General features: G+C 64.2%; 2 protein-coding genes across 2 annotated transcripts in view; both read right to left on the reverse strand.

Annotated features, from left to right (window-relative positions):
- MAP7D1 (MAP7 domain containing 1) overlaps positions 1-17597 on the reverse strand; it is a 36365-nt gene that overhangs the window by 6337 nt on the left and 12431 nt on the right. The window contains 8 exon segments of the mRNA XM_050932083.1: positions 139-284; positions 1113-1235; positions 3851-3961; positions 7191-7305; positions 7787-7950; positions 9247-9315; positions 9803-10322; positions 10324-10646. Of these exon segments, the coding sequence (XP_050788040.1) occupies positions 139-284; positions 1113-1235; positions 3851-3961; positions 7191-7305; positions 7787-7950; positions 9247-9315; positions 9803-10322; positions 10324-10646 (1571 nt within the window).
- LOC127039019 (angiopoietin-2-like) overlaps positions 1-17597 on the reverse strand; it is an 84193-nt gene that overhangs the window by 4720 nt on the left and 61876 nt on the right. The gene's annotated exons all lie outside the window — the stretch shown is intronic.

Genomic DNA, 17597 nt, shown 5'->3' on the forward strand with positions numbered 1-17597 from the left:
AGTGGGGCCCTGCCTGACGAACCACCCCGTCCCCCAGACACCAAGGGGCAGAGCCCGGGGGGCACAGAGGAGCCAGGCCCTGAGATGCGCCTAGGGAGAGCTGTGTTCGGCAACAGGCTGGAGCAGGGCAGCACTCACGGGAGAGGACTCAACTCTCCGGCGCAGCGTCACGTCCGGGCTGCTGGCCACCACCCTGCGGCGCTCCCAGCAGCGGTGCTGCACCCGGTGGTTGTTGCAGGGGTTGAGGGGGCTGGTGGAGGCGGAGCGGGGGCACACCGGCACTGCTGGGGGCAGAGAGCACACGGTCAGGCTGGCCGCCCTGGCAGGGGCAGAGATCATCAGCCAGCAGGCTGCAGGACCTTCCCCCCAGAGGACTGGGGGATCCCCGGCACGTGGGGGTCTCCAGAAGAACAGAGGCCTGGTGACAGACCAGGCTGAGATTACTAGCCCCCTGCCACACCGCGTTAGCAGCCAGGGCACCATGGTGTGGTGACTGGGGGCGGGAGCCGCACCCCTGGGATAATCCCCAGCTCCAAGAACAGCCATGGAAAGCCGAGAGGCACAGACCCAACAGAGCAGAGACCCTGCCAGGCTCAGCCCCGGGGGTCAGCGAGCAATCGGCCCAGGCCCCAGCCCACAGTCTCCAGAGTGGGTCTCAAGGGCCGGGTCACCAGAAAGGGGCTGTTGGGTGCAGACGTGCCCAGGACAATGTAAGGCGGGGCGGGGCTGCAGGAGGAGAGAAGAGGCAGGTTAACATAAGGCTTTTCTAGCTGCACTGTCCGTGACTGTCCCCTCAGCAGGGAATCAGGGCACAGGCACCCAGAGACCCAGCATTCTCCAGAGACACCCAGCTGTCCTCCCCCGTCAGTGTGCCAGGTCCGGGTACTGCTCTGCAGGGCTCAGGATCCCAGCAGAAGCCACGTCTCGCCTGTCTGCTCCCCCAAGCTGGGTGAACCGAGGCCGAACGGCCGCGTCTCTGACCTCAGCTTGTCACGGACCAAGTCACCTGGCACCTCCTCGGACGGGGCCTTGTGCTGATCAGCCCCTGCCCAGCCCCATCCCATGGCTTTGGCTCTTCCTTGCTCCATGCACCCCCAGATAGCCCAGCTTACCCTGCTCCTTGCCAGTGCCGGCCAGCGTCACGGCGCTTCTGCTGCGGGCCAGGAAGGAGAGGGTGGGCGTCATGAGCCGGTCCACGATGCTGCTCTCCCAGGGGCTCAGCTGCAAGCTCCGGTCTGGAAAAGAAATAAAGTTTAGGGGAGGGGGACCTTAGCACCTCTCCAGGCCCTGCTGCACCCCTGCCCTCAGGCCCTGGCTCCATGCTGGCACCAGCTGGCTAAACATCTGCCCCCTCCCCACCATCTCCATTCCTCAGTCTCCTCGCTGCCACCCATTCAGGGCCTCAGTGACACCCCAAGCCCACGGAGAGCTCCCCAGGGGGCTAGGTTAGGGCCCCAGTGCCCCCGGACGCCTGCCAGTGCCCGCCGGTAGCAGTCCCACCTGCAAGGCCTTTGGAGTGGCTCAGCTGGGCCGGGCCCCTCCCTAGGGCTGTTCTCCCTCACCCAGCCTGTGGGCCCTGCTTCAGCCACTCTCCTGGTGGGCATCCCACAGGGCCCACCCAGCACGGGAAGGGAGGGGGAGCCCGGCAGGCCTGCAGTTCCTGATCCGACGGGGTGCAGCTTGGGCGAGGAGCCTCCAGGCCCTGCCTGTCCACTGCAGAGCCGCCCTCTGGCGCAGTCCCGCCAGCCCGGACTCAGCAGAGGGCCAAGGACTGAGCCAAGCATGGAGCCCTTGCTCCTGCTGCACTGGGGTCCCACTCTGCTGCTGCCCCGGTTGCCGCTTGCCAGCACCTTCCCCAGCCCGGCGCTCGCCTCGGGGAAGACGGTGAAATGGGGGCAGATGGGCAAGGACAGACGTGTACACAGTAAGAGAAGACCCGCTGGCAACTGCGCCACGGGATGACAACGAGATAGGCACTGTCCATGCCAGCTCCTCAGAGCTGGGCAGACATTCATCCCCAAGACCTCTTCATGCTGTGGTGACGCTGGCTCTGGGCCCAGACCCACAGCTTGCATCACCCCAGCTGTGAGGCAGGGGCACTGGCTTTGGCGTCCTCATGGACCCTGGGCCCAGCTCCCGGCTCAGCCTCTGGACGGCGAACACCTGCTCAGCCACACAGGCCGACACTCCAAGTGTGACGGCTCCGCAGGGCTGGCACCGCAGCGTCAGGACCATGTGATGCCCTTGGCAACCTCCCCTCGCCCATCCATGTCCTGGGCCCTGCTGGGATCCATCTGTCCCTTCACTACAACCCCCACCCCCAAAACAGCCTCAGCCACAGGCCAGCGCCCCTCCTGGGAATTCCTCTCACAGGGTGGGAGCAAACACCCTCCAGGCCAGGGTGGGTAAATCGGGGACACGAGTGACAATGGGGGGCACCAGACAAGGACCCCCAACCCCGAGTTCTCTGCTCCTTCTCCTGGCACCACACCTGGCTAACACAGCCCAACAGCTCCTGGGGCTCAGACCGTCACACTCCCGGAGACAGCAAGTTCTGAACTCGGGTCAGCTGCACCTCTGTCCCACTGAGCCTCGAGACCCATGTGCCCTGGGGTTTAACAGGCTGCCGCACCTGCTGCTTGGGCCCTGACTCGCAGGCCTGGAGGGCGGCCCGGCCCCTGGCAGAGCCAGCTCCCCTCAGCCCCCGTGGGGCAGCTGAGCCAGGTTCACACAGCCCTGCCCCTGCCAGTCACCGCCCCCATCAGCTGCTCAGCTTATTTATACCTCAGTGGGACGGGAGGCCTGCGAACTCCCATCACTAGGCAACCAGCAAACAGACCAGCAGCTCGAGGGTTATAAATAGTCCCCCAGCTCGGTGAGCCATGGTGCAGGGCTAGGCACAGGGCTCCGGCTCCTCGGGCAAGCTCCTTGCAGAACCAGGCAGCCCAAGCAGGCAGCCAGCCTTGTTCCCGGCGAGCCGCCCGGCCTGGGAGCCCGTATGGAGGGGCACGGCGCAGACAGACTCCTGCTCCGCCTGCCAGGCCCCCAAGACCCATGCTGCCAGGGCAGAGGCGGAGCCGGCCCAAGAGCTAGCCCCTCCCGTGAGCACTGCGGAGGTGGTGGGGGGACAGTCCCAGAGGGCACCATCCCTCAGCAACCCCCCCGCCTGGCCCCATAGCCAATGGAGCCCGCGCAGCTGGCAGTCCAACCGTGATCCCACGCTCTGAGCACAGCAGCGCCATCCCCGTCCCCTCCCCCCAGGTCACACATGCATGCAACCCGTTGTGCCCCACATGCCAGTCACGCTAACAGATCACAAGCACCCTGCCAGCTCAACCCCCAGCCCGAGGGGCAGCAAGGACCCTACTGCGTCTGGCACCAGCCCCTCTGGTGCTGAGTTCACCGGCCCTGCGCAGCTTTCCCCCGGCTCCCTTGGGTGAGAGCTGCCAAGGGTGGGGGGCGGTGCCCGAATGGCCTCCGCTCCCACTGAACATGGGGGAGTTCCCCAAAGAACTGGCTGGTTCCCCACTGGAGAGCTGGGTCACGGAGCCCTCAGTCACAGGCAGAGCAGCATCCACAGAGCACCATGCTGGAAGGCCAGGTGAGGGGCTTCGCCCAGCAAGCAAGGAGATGCCTGCAGGCTCCTGGCTCTCCCTGCAAGAGAAAACAGCAAACGGCTTCTCCCCTTTCCACGAGCGGCGCACTGCGAGGGCAGGGATTGGGGGGGATGGGCACTCCTTGGCACTCAAGGGGGCATCTTCCTAGTGCTGGGCTGGAACTGGGGTCAGCTCCCTCAGCTGCTTCTCCCCACTGGCCCCATGCACTGGTGGGAAAGGCAAAGGTCTCTTACTTCTACTGGGAGAGTTCCAGAGAGTGGCGGAGGATTTGGAGAGCCGCTTGTTGATTATAGAGTCCACGTGTTTGGGGAGGTTAACAGCGGACACTGAGCACCGGCTCGCACCTAAAGGAGGGAAAAGACACAAGGGCATTATGGTCACGGCGGCTGGAAGCCGGGGGAACCTTGCATGCAGGCATGCAGCATCGTGTGCCCCTCGAGTGGCAGGATGGCGGGGATGTGAGCACTGGGCCGGCGGCCGGGGCTCCGGGAGGACGTCTGCCCCCACCACAGGACTGCAGGGGTGGAGGGGCAGCGTCATAGCAGCCCTGCGCAGACAGGAGACAGAGCCCTGGGCGCGGCACATGGGAGGCACAAGGACAGCTGCTGGGATCCACTGAGAGCTGGCACCTGCTGGAACATCCATCGGGGGTGCTGAACCCTGTGCCCAGGGGAAGCATCCACTGGAGGGAGCGATGAACAGCACCAGTGCCCTGTGGCACTCTGGCTTCCTGGGGCATGAGGCTCGGCTTGGCCCGGCCCGTGAGTGGTTCTGCTCATCAGGCAGGGATCTCCTCTGCCAGGACATAGCAGGGTACTTTGGGACGATGCACCTGGGCCCATGAGAAGCCAGGTCTGTGTCTGGCCCTGGAGGCTGCCGGGAGCAGGGGCGGTGCCAGGAGGGGCTGAGAAGTTGCTGGCTGAGGACCCCAGCTTGGGGTCAAAGGGCAGTTCACCTCTCCCGAATCCCAGCCCCATTGGGGCAGCATCTCCAGTGCACAGCACAGCTGGTGCCAGCAGAGGCAGAGCAGTGGAGTTTGCTTGGAGAGGAGGTTGGGGGGCTGCAGGCACTAGAGAGGCTATCCCCAAACATACACACTGAACCCAGCCCCCCGACTTCACCAGTGCCCCTCGATCCTGTCCTGCTCCAGTCCCAACGCTCTCTGAGCATATCCCGGCCCTCATCACTGCTCTGGCGCGGTGGGAGTTTGCATCAGAGTGCCAGGGGCCGGGGGCTAACCCCCATCTCAGATATGGGCCAAGGCAGGCTCTGCCCACCCAAGGGGCTGCCCCAGGATGGACCTGCCTCCTCCCATCTAACTCACTGCAGCTTGCCCTGGTCGGGGTGCAGCCCTCCCTGGGCAGTGCAGGGGAGGGGGAGCAGCTTGGCCACTGCCAGAAGTCCCAGCCAGGGACCAGCCATGGGAGGCCTGGGAGCAGAGTCCCCTCGAAGGTTTCGTCCCACAGTGCTCCAGGCAGCCACAAGCCTTGGAGGTGGGAGCTGGAGCGTTCTCTGCTCTGAGCCAGCAGCTGTTGAGCGCCACAGGCTGGCAGCCAGAGCAGAGCCCTGAGGCAGGGACGTGGCACTCAGGCTGGGGCTCCAGAGCTGTCACCATCTCCTCCCAGTGGGGCAGGTTTGGGCACCCTGAGGGAGCAGACCTCCTGCCCCACTGAGAGCCCTGCAGCAGGGCGGGGTGTCAGACGGGGCCGGGGATCTCCTGGTCAGTTCATTGCGCAGGAAAGAGCCATTTGAAAATAAGAAAAAAAAAGAGCAAAAAGCGGGTTTCCTCCCAAACTGCCTAGGGATGGACCCTGCAAAAGCAGCTGCTGACAGGCGGAGCTGGCCCGAGATGCCCACGGAGCGGCCCCATTGCGAGCTTCCCAGCCTCTGGGAGAATCAGGTCCAGGGCGTCCCATGCTGGGCCCCCCGGAACCAGAGGGCAGTGAGTCAGAATGACTGGTGCCCCCAACTGGCTGGGGTGCTCCAGGCTGTTCAACACCTGTCAGAATTTGGGGCAGGGCCGGAGCTGGGCCGAGCTCTCCCAAGTCGGGACCCTGCTTGTGAACCCAGCTCCATGGATGGCTCCCAGCAGAAACCAAACCAAACTCAGCCATTCCCACCAAGTTCCCCCACAAACGACACTTGGACTCAGCCAGCGCGCACCCCGACATCTCTCATGCCGCTGCCTCTCCAGCACCTCGGCCTGCACCCCTTACAGCCAGCCTCTAGCTCCTCTGGCTGCAAAGAGAACCCCAGAAACGTGGCCTGCATGTAAATGAGGCAGAGACATTTACTTGAGTCTGCAGAGAGCCTGCACCCACAGCTCAGCAAGGAGAACCCCCCCCATTTGCTCAGCGGCCCAGCCACGATCACATCAATGCCAGCACTGTTCACTATTTCACGCCGCACATGCGGAAGAGCAGAGAGGGCTGTGGGAGTGCATCCCCGATCTGCACAACTCACGGGGAACAACGCTGCATTTTGGTGCCACAGGTAGGCGGCTTGGGGAGCTGCCTCAGCAGGTTTCTTTCCCCTCAGTCAAAGCGGAGCTGAGCCCAGCAGAGTCATAGGCATGGTCAAGCCCCCCCCGCCCCCGGAGAGGTGACCTCACAGGGTGGAGCTTGTTTGTGGGCAGAGCATCCCGCATTCGGGCCCTGCTCAAACCTGTCCGTTGGGGGAGCCGGCGCGAACCCTGGGCAGTGCCAGTCCCAGCTGAGTCCCCAGAACGGGTGAAGACGCAGTAAGGGGACAAATGACTCGGAGGCCCGTCCCACCTGGCCACAAGGGGCTCCCCAGAAGGTGGAGCAAACGCGATGGACGGTGCTCTGTGCAGCGCCAAGCCGGCTGCAGCCCCAGCTCAGCACACGCAGACCAGACGTCTACTGGACCGCGCCACATCTCCGCCCGGGGATGGGGTAACAGCAGCACAGGCCCCCAGAACACTGTGCCATTTCCACACGTGCTCACTCGTGCCACATTCCCAGAGAGACAGAGGACGACACGGCACCGACGCAGCTCCGTATTCACAACAACCAGCTGACGTGACTCGCCTTTCTGCAGGCTGCCCAGGCACGGTCAGATGAGGGCACGGACGGAGAGCGAGCGGGCACCAACACCCCTGCCCACGGATAGGACACCAGCCACTGAACTCCGCTGGGCAATGTGGACCCGGAGCACCCATACACAAGGCAAGGGTACCCAGAGTGACACCCTGGCACAGATGGAAGGGCCCCGATGGGCACAGGGTATCATGCTGGTGCCGCTGCGCAGACGGCAGCTGCTCAGGGGCAAGGAGGTTCTGATGGATTGCCCCAGCCCTGCCCCTGCCTGGGCACTGCAAACCTGCCAAGCCCCTCCCTCGGCCACTCCCAGCAGCAGCCTGGAGGCAGGCTGTGGTGGGTGAACCCTGGCACAGCCAACTGCAGAGCATGGCCCGCTGCAGAGAGCTTGGTGCCCCACCTGGGCACGGGAGAGTTCCTAGGATTCCACATCCCCCCCTTCCATCTTCTCACGCCAACAGAGAGCCCAGGCAGCTTGTGCCCAGCCATGCATGTGCCTGAGCCCCCAACTCACCATCCTTGTGCCTGGGGGAGCTCTGGTGCAGCGCGCCAGCCCACGACCACCTCTGCTGCCGGATCTCAGCCCAGGTCTTCTTGGCTGACCTCTGGATGGCGGCTTCGTAGCGCTCCTGCGACAAGGAGAGGAGAGGGTTGGGGGGGGGGGGGTCAGGCGGAGAGAGCAGGCGCAGAGCAGCCTGCAGCAGCACAAGCTGCATCCTGGCCTCGGGGCCCAGCCTGAGGGGTCAGGGTGAGAGACTGGGGCAAGGGGCTGGCTCTGAAACTAGTCCCTGGGGAGGAGGAGGAGCCGTGACATGGGCCCCAGAGCGAGCCAGGACAAGCACCTGTCGCCGGCTGCACCCAGCACTACCAGGACATGTGGAGAGAACTGCAGGAGGGGGGGAGCTGGGGGGCAATTGCATGCTGGAAGGGTGCAGGGGCACAGGGGAGGCAGGGGATGGGACAGGCAGTGGGGGTTACAGGTGCCCAGGGCAGGCGCGGGCTGAGATGACTGGAGAGTTTGGGGTGGTTTTTCCTTCCCGTTTTGTGCTCGGGAGGTCTTGTACCCAGAGGCACTGGGTGCCACCCAGAGGCTGCCCATGCCCTGCCCACCTTGTTCTTCTCCAGCTTCTGCCTCTGGCGCTCCTCCAGGACGGCCCGGCGCTTCTCTGCCTTCAGCCTCTGCTCCTCCAGCCGCTTCCTGCGCTCCTCCAGCTGCCTCTCCCGCAGCATCTGGGCCTTCTCCTCCTTCTCCAGCCACAGCGCTCGCTTGGTGGCTGCGAGAGAGCCCGGCTGTGAGGGGACGGAGCCCGCAGCGCCCAGCCCCCAGCAAGCTGGCCAGCCCTTGCCACAGGGGCAGGCTGGGCCGGGTTCCTGCCCAGGGCCTGGCTAGGCTCAGTCTGCGGTGCCCCACCCCGGCCCTTCCACTTACAGGTCACAACAGTGCAGGGCCTTAGAACAGCCCCCTCCCCTCTCCCCGTCACGTCCGAACAAACTAAGCCGCTGATGGCACCCAGCGCCTGGCCCAGCACCTCAGCCTCTGCCAGACCATGCAGCGAGGGTCCCCGGATACGCTGCCCCACAGCCCTTTCCATCCTGGGCCTCTCGGCTCCTGGGGCCAGGCAGTGCCAAACGCGATGGGGACCCCATCTAAGCTGGCCCCCTTTCACTGTCCAAGGCAGATACAGCGAGAGAGGGCAGGGGAGGGCAGCCTGGCCAAGCTCCCATGCCCAGGATGCAGCCCTCAGCACAGCACTGCTGGCCACAGGGATGATGGGTTGTTCCCCCTTCCTCCGGACACTGGCCAGACAGCAGCAGGTGGAGCAGTGGCCACTCTGGCCCTGCAGGGCACGGGGCACTGCCCGAGGATGGGTGGGAAGCCCTGGGACAGCACCTCTGAATGCCTGCTCACTTAGATCCCCCAGGGAGTGCGGGAGCAGCAGCTCTGGAAAGGCCCAGAGCTGGGCACAGTGGGGCCGTGGAGCCGCTGGGGTGAGGTGGCCAGAGGAGCTGGGCTCTGCTGAGCTCCCTGCAGGCAGAAGCCACAGGTGTTGGAGGAGGATTTGGGGCAGCAACGACTGGGCCCGGAAGGGAGGAGTCAGTGGCCAGGACAAAAGGGAGTGGAGAAGCCGGCCTAAAAAGCACATTCAGGGAAACAATGGGGGAATGAGGGTGGAAATAGTTGGGAGACAAGGAGGCTGCTGTGTAGGGACGCGGAGGGGGCCCTGCAGCGCGACTGCCGGGAGCTGCGAGAGCACGAGGCCCTGGCTTGCTCGGGGCTCCTGGGGCAGCAGGGGCGCCGCGTTCCACCGAGATCCCAGCGCCCGGGGCTAATCCTGCGACTCCCGGCTAATCAGCCTTCCATGAACCCACAAAGCTCCTCTAACTGGGTTTGTCTTTATCCTGCTTTCCCCTTTCAGAACCGAATCCAGGCCCAGGCCCTGGAGCCCACGGCGCCCTCTCCATGCTCCCGTGTGCCCATCGCCCACAGGAGCCCCCCCAGAGCCCAGGACACCTGCACACACGGCCCTCTCCCCCAGCTCCCTTCTGCAGGGGCCTGGCCTGGGGCTCACCCAGGTACTTGGCCCGCTCCTCCCTCCGCTCCTTCGCCTGCCTCTGCCTTGCTTCAGCTTTCTGGGCACCTGCGGGGGAAAGGAGAGAAAATCTGCTCAGCACAGGGCTCTGCAGCCCCACCCTGCCGGCCAGGGGCGGCTCGGGACATCTGCTGGACAGAGGGGAGGCGCCAACGTGTGATCCATGAGGGTTGTGCCTGTGGCCTCGGCCAAGAGCCACCCAGGGAACTGGACCGTGGCATGAGAGCACAGGCAGCTGCTCTGCGCAGTCCCTGGTGCAGCGCTGGCCAGGATGCTCCCGCTAATCCCTGCAGAGAGGTGCTCTGGGGCCGTACACCCGCCTGGGCCCCAGCTGGCCTGTGCAAAGCCTGGCCCAGCACCCACAGCCGGCTGCAGGGATCAACGCACCAGCTCCTGTGAGCCCCCTCGGGTCGTCCCAGCCCCACTGCTCTGGGCCTGTCCGCCACGCAGGAATCGTTCCCTCTGGCCAGGGCTCTGGAGACAGAAGAGGAGGTACCCAAGGCCCTGTGCAGCACTGCCCCAGGGGCGCACACACCTTGCTTGGACCTGGGGCTGCTGGCCGCTGCGGCACGGAGTGGAGAAGCAGCGGTGGCAGGGGATGGCCCATTGCTCCTGCGGGGTAGCGCTTCTCCCGTGGGGGTGGCTGCAGCTGGGGAAAGCCAGGCATTTCCTGGAGGGCTCTTTGCTCCTGCAGGGGTCCCTTCCACAGCGGCTGGAGAAACTACTGGGGCCGGCTGGTCTCCCTGGGGGGGCAGAGCTTCTCCTGGAGGTGGGGGGGCAGGGGCTGGTTGGTCTCCCCGGGGGGACAGAGCTTCTGGAGGTGGGAAGGCAGAGGCTAGTTGGTCTCCCCGGGGGGGCAGAGCTTCTCCTGGAAGTGGGGAGGCAGGAGCTGGTAGGTCTCCCCGGGGGGGCAGAGCTTCTCCTGGAGGCAGGGGGGCAGCGGCAGGGGCTGGCTGGTCTCCCTGGGGGGGCAGGGCTTCTCCTGGAGGTGGGGGGGCAGTGGTAGGGGCCGGTTTGACTTGCAAGGGGGGCAGGGCTTCTCCTGAAGATGGGGCAGGCAGCAGCAGGGGCTGGCTGGTCTTGCCGGGGGGGCAGTGCTTCTTCTTGAGATGGGGGGGCAGTGGTAGGGGCTGGCTGGTCTCCCCAGGGGGGCAGGACTTCTCCTGGAGGAGTCACTGCAACAGGGGCAGGTGTGGCAGGGGGGGAAGGCTGGTGGCTCTGGGGGGGGATGCACTCTCCCATAGGGGTCGCTGCAGGAGGGGCAGGCCAGTCACTCCTGGGGGGCAATGTTTCTCCTGTAGATGGGGAAGGGGCTGCAGCAGGAGCTGGCTGGTCACTCTTCGGGGGGACGCTCTGCCCTGGAGGAGATGCTGCTATAGCTGAAACACAGAAGCAGAAGAGAAAGAGGTCAGTCCTTCCCCAGAGCCCAGGCCAGCCCCACACATGGGCCCCAGGGCACATCTCCAGCCACATGGGGGCAGGAATCGGGGGAGGTCAGCGTGACAGAGCCCCACACTGCCACCCCACCCCAGGGCTCTTGACCGTGGCCTCACTCAGCAGCCAACCCTGCCGGCTGCGTTCTGGGGCCAGGGGTGATCAATGGCCGGGCAGGGCCGTCCTGGCATCACGCTGGCTCCACGGGGCCACCAGTGCTGCCCATCTGCCCTGGGCCGTAGCAGCAGAGGGGGAGCCAGTCGGCGCCGCCCTCCCCAATGGCCACCAACTATTTTAGCCTCGAAACAGGAACCAAGGACGGGATTTGAGAAGTGACACTGAATGCTGCTTGCTTCAGCCCCAGGGCCTCTGACTCACAGCCTGCCACCCCGCCCCCAGCTCCCCGAGTACCCCTCTCCCCCAAGTCCCTCGGCAGCCCCCCTCCACCTCTGCCAGGCATGGGGCAGCCCCTGGGGGTCCCCATGTGTCTCATACAAGGGCCACCCAATGCTCGTTCTCTCAGGCCTGGGCAGACGGTTCAGCCCCATCGGAGGAGGCTGGGCTCAGAACCGCCCTGTCGGCAGCTGGCTTGGCCAGGGTGGATTTCTGAATAAAACGGCCACGTACCAGGTAGGGAGCTGGCCAGAGGGGCAGAGTGGGGGTCTGTGGGGACCCAGCCAGCCCAGCCCCCTGGGAGTGACCTTGCCACAGGCCAGCCCATGGCAGCTCGCGCCCTACGTGGCCTGTTCCCTGTCCCCGTGACGTGCACAGTGCCATAAGGTGCCTGGAGCAGAGACAAAGCCCCAGGTGCCAAATCCCTGCAGGAGCAGGGGCAGCACGAGTAGCCAGGGTGTGGGTCTCGGGGGAGGGGGGTGCCAGAACCCACAGGCCGGACTGGGGGAGGGGGAGATCTGAAGGAAGCAAAGGGGACCCAGTGCCCAGGAACCAGGTGTGTGCTCCCATGGGGCTGCATGGACGGTGTCCCAGCATTGGCAGGACCAGTGAAGACCCAGAGCATGAGGATGGAGGGGACAGGGCAGGGGCTGGAGCAGCAGCTGGGTGGGTGGGACAGGTTCCAGCTGGGACGCAGAGTTCCGGGTGTCCCAGAGAGATGGTAGGGCCAAGCCGGAGGCTCCTTCAGCCAATCCACAGCCATTGGCATCCCGAAAGAGGGGAACGGCCTGACCCCCAGAGACAGCATTGGGCACTCAGGGCATTGCTGGGGTCTGATCCCGCAGGCCCTGCCTTGCCCCATTCCAAACACAGCCGTGTCCCCCCATGGAGGGCAGAGTCCCACGGCAGTTAGTCGACCACACGCCCCATGCGCCAGGTGCCAGGCACAGCACGTCTCTCCGGCCAGCTCACACAATGCACAGAGCGCCCATCGGTGAGGGCCTGGCACTGCTCGGCACTGGCCATCAGCCAGCAGGGCACAAAGCCACCCTGTTTCCTGTGGGAGCAGCTGCCTGCCCTGCTCCCAGGTGGGGGCTGAGGGTCCTGGATCCTCGGCTCAAAGTGGAGCCTGCCCCAAAACAGCACCACTCACAAGGGAAGGGTTCCTGGAGTGGGGAAGGGGAGCGTCTGGGGCTGGACACCGCACAACAGGAGGCAGGAACGCCCTCCCCAGGTGACTGGGAGTGCAGTGCCCCATCCCTTCCCAGCGCTGGAGCGGGAGCACCCAGAACAGTGCCATCCCAACTCCCCCAACGTCATCGCTCCAGCCCAGCTCTGGTCCCAGCAGCAGAGACAGAGCCTGCGGCAAGTGCCTGCACACAACAATTGACTAATGCTGCAAGAATGTCCATGTGAGGCCGACGCATCTCCAGCAACCGAAGGCCGCCTCCCCCGCGCGGGGCCACCCAACGCCTCTCGCACCCCACCCGCTTCCACAGGAAGTGACAGACTGGGCCTGACCGGACGGACGTGCAGGCCTCTCCCAGGCCAGCGGGAGCGAGACAAAGCAGGGAGAACACCCCCCAACACACACACTGGGGGTTGCTGGGAGTCAGCAGAGAACGGGGCCGGCTCCTGCCCACGGCTACAGGAGGCCATTAGGAGGGCATCCCATGGGCCATTCGGCAGAGCTGGCAGGTTCAGCGCCGGTTCAGATACAGGCTAGCAGGGGCTGCAGTTCAGGACTGAGGGAGTGAAGGTGCAATGACTCGTTTGCCGCCTGGGGTTCAGGACACTTCCCCCTCTGCTGGAGGTGCCCAGGTCCCTGCCCGCTGACATCCCCAGAGACAAGCGAGAGGCATCAGCCCCCTCCGGCTGCAGCGGGGCCTGCGTGCGGGTTTGGAGAGCACGTCTCCTTGGGAGCAGTTTATTTCGACCCTGGCGTCGGGGATGCCCATGTCAACCACAGGAGCCAGGCAGGGGGTGGAGATGGGAGCAGGGCCTGGATCCGGGGCTGCTGCATTAGGGTGTCACTATAGAGCATCCACAGAGGAGTCCAACAGACAGACGGACGGACCCGTAGGAAGGGCATGGACAGTGAAGCCAACACCTGTTCCCATAGACAAGCATTGCCTTAGCCTGCCCACCAGGCCCAGGCTGCCCCCTTCACACCAAGGGGTCACAGCTGTATCATTAGGCAGCATGGCCAATGGGAAAAGTGCCTCCAGACCTAGGGCCCTGGGGGAGCAGGCCCTCCAGACGCCAATCACCAGGCAGCAATATGGCTGGTGGCTGCACCATGGCCCCACGCCCGCACCATGGCAGCAACATGGCCGGTGGCTGCACCGTGGCCTCATCAGCGCAGGCCCAGGAGGGAAGCAGCTGGGCAGTTTGGGAGGGGTCAGGATCCCGCAGCGGATTGGGGGGAGCAGGGCCTGCAGTGCCATGGGGTCCCTGGTGGGACATGCCCGCAGTCCAGGCTGGGGAAGAGCGTGATGGCAGTGCCCTCCCAGAGCCATGGCCACTCCTGGGATGCCAAAGCCATGGTCAGTCCCTTCCCCCCACCCCTAACGAGGACCAAGAGCTAACCCATCCATGCCAAGAGAAGAGGCAAAGCCACCCTCCCCCCTGAGGAGCTGGCCCTAGAGTTCTGCTCTGTGGCTAGGGTGGCTCATGCCTGCTCCATGCACCTGGGCTCGTCGATTCCCTGTGACCCCCTCCCCCAAGCACAGGGCCCTCGCTTCACCAAGTGGGTCTCACCTCTGAGCACCTGAGCCACTCAATACAGAACTCAGCTGGGGCAAAACTGCCAGCACTGGCCACCCCCACAGCTGGGAGGAGAGAGACAGACAGGCCACCCTGGAGGGGCACCAGCTGCACCAGCACAGGAAATGATTGAACCCACAAAGGGCCTTCACCATAGTAAAAAACTCAGCGAGCAGCTGGGCGCGAACGGCTGCCTGTGTGTGCCAGGCAGAGGGGCATCGGCAGCGCCATGTACCAGGGGGAGCCTAGGGCTAGGACAGCAGCAGGGGCTGTGGGTCGGGAATGAGGGGCACTGGCAGAGGTGGGAGGAAGGGAGGTAGGGATTTGCTCTGGCTCACTGGCATTGCCTCCAACACACCCAAAGAGCCCTTCCCAAACAGGTACGTCCCTGACACACAGAAACCCACTTCCCCCATTGCAGGACCTGGACCCAGTCCCCGTGCGCACAGAGACACAACAGGGGAACACACCGTCCCTGCCTCTGTGAGGAATTGCTCCCGCGTGCACCTCTCCTGCCAGACTGCTCCCACTCGTCAGTCTGCATCGGCGTGGGCGCGTTACACGCCAGATCAAAGGGGCGTTTTGCTTACAAGGCAGCGGGTGTCAGTGCTGGCATCACAGCGCCGGGTTCCCAGCAAAGCTGCAGCACAGGCAGCGTGAGCCGGATGGCTCCATGACTCACGGCCTCTGTGCAGCTGCATCAGCACAGCTTTGGCCCAGCTTCTCACCAAGCTCAGCACCCTCCTGGGAGCTGGGTTCCTGGAGAGCTCCACCCACAGTCAGGCTTGGAAACGAGAGCTGAATTCTAGCAGCCAGCAGCTCCCCACGGGGACACCAAGAGCCAGCATCTCCAGAGAACCCAGCACCCAGCGTGAGCTGAACAGGGGCATCCAGAGCCACAGACCCAGCTCCCAAAATGTGGTGCCAAGGCCGAGGGCCAGTAACACCTCCCCACCCACCCCCAGCCTTCTGCTGCACTATGTTCTCCAGCCACTGCTCAGAGCCGTGGGGCCAATCACCATTCTCCAGCGGTTAGGTTTCAATGTGCCACGTTCTAAGGGCTGCCAGCACCTCGACCTTTAACTGCGAGGACCCTGCCTAGGCGGCCTGGCTCGGCCTCGGAGGGGTTTGGGAGCTGGGGTGGCTGCACAGGCAGTGGTAACCCAGCTCACACTTTCACAGCTCATGAGATTTACTGCACTGTGTCCTTCCATGCCCCTGCTCAGAGAACGCGAGCACTCAGCAGCCCCTACCCGTTTACAGAGCAGCATACGGGGCAGTGCGAGAGAAAAGCCAGGCCATGCTGCAAGGGAACACACACCGGGCATGCACCAGAGGGACGAACACCACTTCCAGCCCATTTACCAGCCCCAGAAGCCGGGCCGAGACTGGATCAGAACCAGGAGAGGGTGGAAACTGTAACCCGGCGTATTTGAGAAGTCTCAGGATGGGTGTGTGCCCGTTGTGGGGACAGGAGAGGCAGGCACACAGGCGTGTGTCTGTCCATCCATAGGAGTTTGCCTTCGTAACTCCCCATTCAGACACAGGCCTGCCAGGTTCGAGGGACTCACGGTCACACCCAGAGACTGACCCCCATGCCTGGCAGTCCAGCACCAGTGACTGGGCCAGCCTGACCCTCGGAAAGCAGCTAATTCCCTGGCTGGGCTGACTGCAAAGCCACCGAATAATCACCTGGACTAAAACAAGCAGAGAGCAGCCTGGCAAGCACAAGTAACCACTGCAGCAGCAGCCAGGGAGGGGCAGGAGAGACGCCCAGCTCCAGGGCCAAGTGCTGGCAGGGGGAGGTCACTTCAGGGCAGCCCAATCTCTTCCTTGGCACATTTCCTCTTTTCCTGACCTCGCTTGCCTGCACCTAAAGGTCCAGTCAGTGCCAAGCTCTTCCCTGGCCCCCACGGCGATCCTCTCGCCACCGGGCACAGTGGGAGGGCACGTGTGCAATGCAGTGTGGGCACACTGGGTGTGCAGTGCAGCTGTGCCATCCTTGCACACGCACAGAGCACCAGCAGGGTGCGTGGAGACACCGCTGCCCCATGGGGTCTCCTGGCCTCAGCCTGCGTTATGGATCCAGTATGGATGAGTGAGCCGCAGACGCTGGCAGCTCGCACGGGAACAGTTCAAAGCCCCTCAGTAGGAAGTGCCAGTTATAAGCAAGTAGTTGACAACTGATTAGCATCTATTAACCCTTTATAAATGTGACCTTAATACAGCGCATGACCCAGAATCCCGCCTCTGGCCAGACCCTGCTAATAGCATCCCTGGTGCGAAGGGCTGCCGGAGCCCTGTCTACACAAGGGCACCTGCCCAGGGAGAATCTTTCCTGAGCTTGTGGGTCACCCAGTCAGCTATGGCTCCGTGTTCCCAGCACGGGAAAACACTGTGTCTGGGCTGGGATCCCACGAACCCCACCAAGCGTGCCCCAGACGGGAAGGGACCAGGCCAGCAGAAACCAGGCACTGGGGGGCTCAAAGGCCTGAGAGCAGCTCTGCCTGCAGCCCAATACTGTCCCCAGCCTGGCCCGCCACAGGAGCAGGCTCCGAGCCCCAAGGAGCATGCCAGGGGCTAGCACAGTCTGGCTGTCGGAGCCAACTCGGGGCATCATTCAGCTGCTGCATGCGGAGCTGGGAGCTGGCGCCCTGCTCCGTTTCGGGGAGAGGGTCTGTGTTCTGCTCCCTGGGTGCTAGCTGTGTTTCTCCAGGGAGCCATCAGCCCCAATCTCCTCCAAGAGCCCATGGTAGCAGCAGCACCAGGCAGGAGACCCCAATGGGATCCTGGTGCTTGGGTCCCACAAGCCGCTGATGCTGCGGCGCATGGCACGGAAGGGCGACACTGCGGTGACTGCTGAGCATTTGTGTGGGGATCAGCCCATTCAGACACACATGAGCACAGGGGCACGTGCATGGGGAGTCTTCGCTGTGCCCGGGGAAGCGAGGCGGCCACAGCCCTGAGTATCACAGCAGCATGGAGCTTCTCGGTGGGTTCAGACCTTGCACTCCAGACTGAACAGACCCTGATGTAACGGTTTGTAAGTAACGGTCTGATCCGGCACTATCTAACGCTTAGAGCAGGGCCCTGGGAGCCAGGACTCCTGGGTTCTGGGTTCCTAGTTCTGAGAGGAGAGTGGTGTTTAGTGGTTAGCGTGGTGGGGGTGAGAGCCAGGACTCCTGAGTTCTATTCCAGAGTCTGCATGGCTACATGCCTCAGTTTCCCTATCTATAAAACTCACAGGACAATTGGGAGGCCCAGCCAATGCTCTCAGATCAGTCTATGCATGGAAAGCTCCCAGCTGGGATGTGCTCCCTGCACTAGCAGTGGGGAGGCTGAAGTGCAGGCAGGCCTACGGCAGTAGGCGCGTGCCAAGCTGCACGGGAGGTGAGATGTGGCTGCAGAGCCGGCCCCTCCCTGCAGGGTGACGTAATGCACCCCGAGAGCCGAGGGCTGGGTAATGTTTGCAAAGCGCTCTGCAACCTAGGGCTGGACAGGGCCACTGAGACAGACAGACACAGGCGCTGTATAAAGGGCCCCAGCCACAGCCAGGACAGGAGAGAAAAACAAACGCGCAAGGACCAGCCCTGGCAGGCTCCTGATGGCAGCACGGTGCAGCCGCAGGGCCAGGGCCTGGCAGGCCAGAACGAACCCCTGCCTTCTTGGCACTTTGGCCACAAAGGCAGCAAGCTGCCTGTCAGTATTTCTAAGCACAGACCCAGCCTGTGGCTGGC

The sequence above is a fragment of the Gopherus flavomarginatus genome, chromosome 22 (genome assembly GCF_025201925.1).
Source record: "Gopherus flavomarginatus isolate rGopFla2 chromosome 22, rGopFla2.mat.asm, whole genome shotgun sequence".
Taxonomy (NCBI): Eukaryota; Metazoa; Chordata; order Testudines; family Testudinidae; genus Gopherus; species Gopherus flavomarginatus.